This window comes from Buceros rhinoceros, unplaced genomic scaffold (genome assembly GCF_000710305.1).
Source record: "Buceros rhinoceros silvestris isolate BGI_N320 unplaced genomic scaffold, ASM71030v1 scaffold16114, whole genome shotgun sequence".
Taxonomy (NCBI): domain Eukaryota; kingdom Metazoa; phylum Chordata; class Aves; order Bucerotiformes; family Bucerotidae; genus Buceros; species Buceros rhinoceros.
The window spans coordinates 5,071-7,578 of NW_010406640.1; the positions used below are offsets into that span (position 1 = coordinate 5,071).

General features: G+C 53.7%; 1 protein-coding gene across 1 annotated transcript in view; it reads right to left on the reverse strand.

Annotated features, from left to right (window-relative positions):
- The window catches only part of SH3RF2 (SH3 domain containing ring finger 2), a gene marked incomplete at both ends in the record, with an annotated part of 34,149 nt that overhangs the window by 4,767 nt on the left and 26,874 nt on the right, over window positions 1-2,508 (reverse strand). The window contains one exon of the mRNA XM_010134201.1: window positions 2,161-2,255. Within this exon, the coding sequence (XP_010132503.1) occupies window positions 2,161-2,255 (95 nt within the window). The remainder of the gene's footprint in view (window positions 1-2,160; window positions 2,256-2,508) is intronic.

Here is a 2,508-nt window from a genome sequence, read left to right on the forward strand (position 1 = left end):
GGGGAGGCAGCGGCTGCCGCGTGCAGGGAGGCTGCAGAGCATCCTGCGGCTCCTGGCTCTAACGGTGCTGAGGAACTAGTGCTGCTGGCTTTGGGGTAGTGGCGGCTGTTTGCCTGGAGCCCCTTCAACCAGTGCTCACGTCAAATATATGGGTGCTGCTGTTATATTGGAGAGAACTTGCAGGAAAGGAACGGCCCGTAAGTTCAGGCCGAAGGGGATACGAATAAAAGAAGAGCCAGCAGGAGTGGAGAACAAAGCAGCTCCCGCAATGGTTCCTGCCCCAGAAGCACCAGCCAAGGGCAACAAGTGCAAGGGAGGAGAAAGCTGCTGATCTCCTCACGGGGTGAGTGCTCCGCTGAAATAAGTGGCTGAGGCTCCTGCGTACCTGTCCTAAGGCAAAGCAGCATCAAAGAGGGCAGGCAGGGTGCCCCATCCCAGCGATAGCATCAGGAATACGTTCTGCCTTTGAAGTAGTGGTGAGCCAGAGGCCTGGCATCTGCTGGCCTGGAGCATCATCAGGACTTGTCGGGGCTGCAAGGAGGAGCACTGCTTATACAGCAACAACCCCACCTTCCTCCCTCTCCTCCTGCCACTGGACCCTACAGAGAAGAGCGCTGGGACCTCAGCTGCTGCCATGGGCTGTTGAGAATAGAGTGGGCAAAGGAGGAGGTGCACGGCTGTGCTCTGGGCTGGTGCGCAACTGGACTAGAAATTACTTTGAGATCCCCTCTGGACTTCTCTGTCATCATTCTGGGACCATGACTGGGTGCTGAGGCTTTGTTCTCCACAGTGGACCATGTGTGACCAGGCAGCAAAACAAGAGCAAAAGAAAATAGCGTATTTTCAAAACTTTCCCCTGTTTGTTCTGTAAAGAGCTTTAATTTGTCTCCAGTGTAAGGCATTTCATTTAATTGCATCGTTGTTGTTTTTTCAAGGGGAATGTGATCTGCTTGCAAATATTAATGAGTTACAGACCAACACAGCAATTATCAGGTACTGTTGAACAAATAGAAACCACACACTAGTTGTCTAGATAGTCAAGGACTATCCCATGGCAGGTTTTGGTCTCCCTGTTGTTCAGACCAATCACTTGAACCACCTGGTTTTGGAGAGTGACTTCTGTCCCTCGCACAGACAGGCGAGGGTCAGCGTCCGGGTGTTCCGACTCGGCGGTGCTTTATCACTACACAGGACATGCTGGTCCCGGTGTGATGTTGTGGGGTTGAGAAGGAGCTGTGCAGAGCAGGCAGCTGGTTGAACACTTTGATACAATCCTCACCCTGAAAATTATTTTGGGGTCTGGGGAGTTTTCCTGTGCTCAGGACTGAGTGTGTGCAATAGCTTGTGCTGAGGTGTGGAAGGAGCCAACACTGTGAGCGTGGTACAGACCTACAGACACTGCTCACGTGTCCCAGTGCTGCCACAGCTCTGGCTCAGGCCGTGGAGCTGCCAATTATGGTGTGGACAGCCTGCGGCTGCGCCGTTCTTCTGAGGTAGCCACCTCAGCGCCAGGCTGATGAGCCTTATCTAGAGGAAAACAAACCATCACAACGCATTATCTGCAAATTTTAACTCTGGGAAAGTTCTAACAGATTGGATCATTCAAAACACCGGTGACTTCCACTGCTTTAAAATACATAACTAGAGGCACTTAAGGAGCAATTGGCTGCTTTAACTAGAAAGGATTTGAAATGTGCCTTTGTCAGCGAGGCAGAACTGCCTGTCTGTGCACACTGAGGTAAGGCAGAAGGGTGCGGGGACGGTTTTCCTGCTGGGAATAGGACACCTGGGCTGTGGCACTGAGTCTCTGCCGCCCCCTGCTTAGACCAGCCATGGACATTGCTGCGTGGGTCTGCGTTTGGATCCAAGCACATGGGAGCTGCTGCGCCCTGTCTGCCCTCACCTCCAGGCTCACGAGAGCCGTTGGCCGAAGACGCCTCAGGTGAAGGTACAGAAAATGACACCCCCCACCCCCCCCCCACCCTCAACGTATCTCAGTTTCCTTACTTACATGTAGGCTGGTATGTGGTGCTGCAGGTGGGGAAGAGTGACGATGGCTGCCGAGTGCCCCAGAGATCCTGTCGCGGGATAATAAGCCGTGCTGACCTACAGGCGGAAAGGAAGCAAAGCAAACAGTATGTTTCTCTCGGCCTTACTTACATGTAGGCTGGTATGTGGTGCTGCAGGTGGGGAAGAGTGACGATGGCTGCCGAGTGCCCCAGAGATCCTGTCGCGGGATAATAAGCCGTGCTGACCTACAGGCGGAAAGGAAGCAAAGCAAACAGTATGTTTCTCTCGGCAGGGGCTTGGGCCAGCCGCTGGCAGAGCACCTGCAAACACCTGACAGCCTCACCCACCCTTCCAACGCAGAAAAACCCACCAAAGGCGTTTCAGGAGGGAGAAGAGGTCGGAGGGTTTGACCCAAAAAAAGAGCAGGCAGTGAGAGAAGACTCGGGGACCTTCAACAACGAGACGCTCTCCAGGGTATGGCTGGGGTGGACTGCCAGG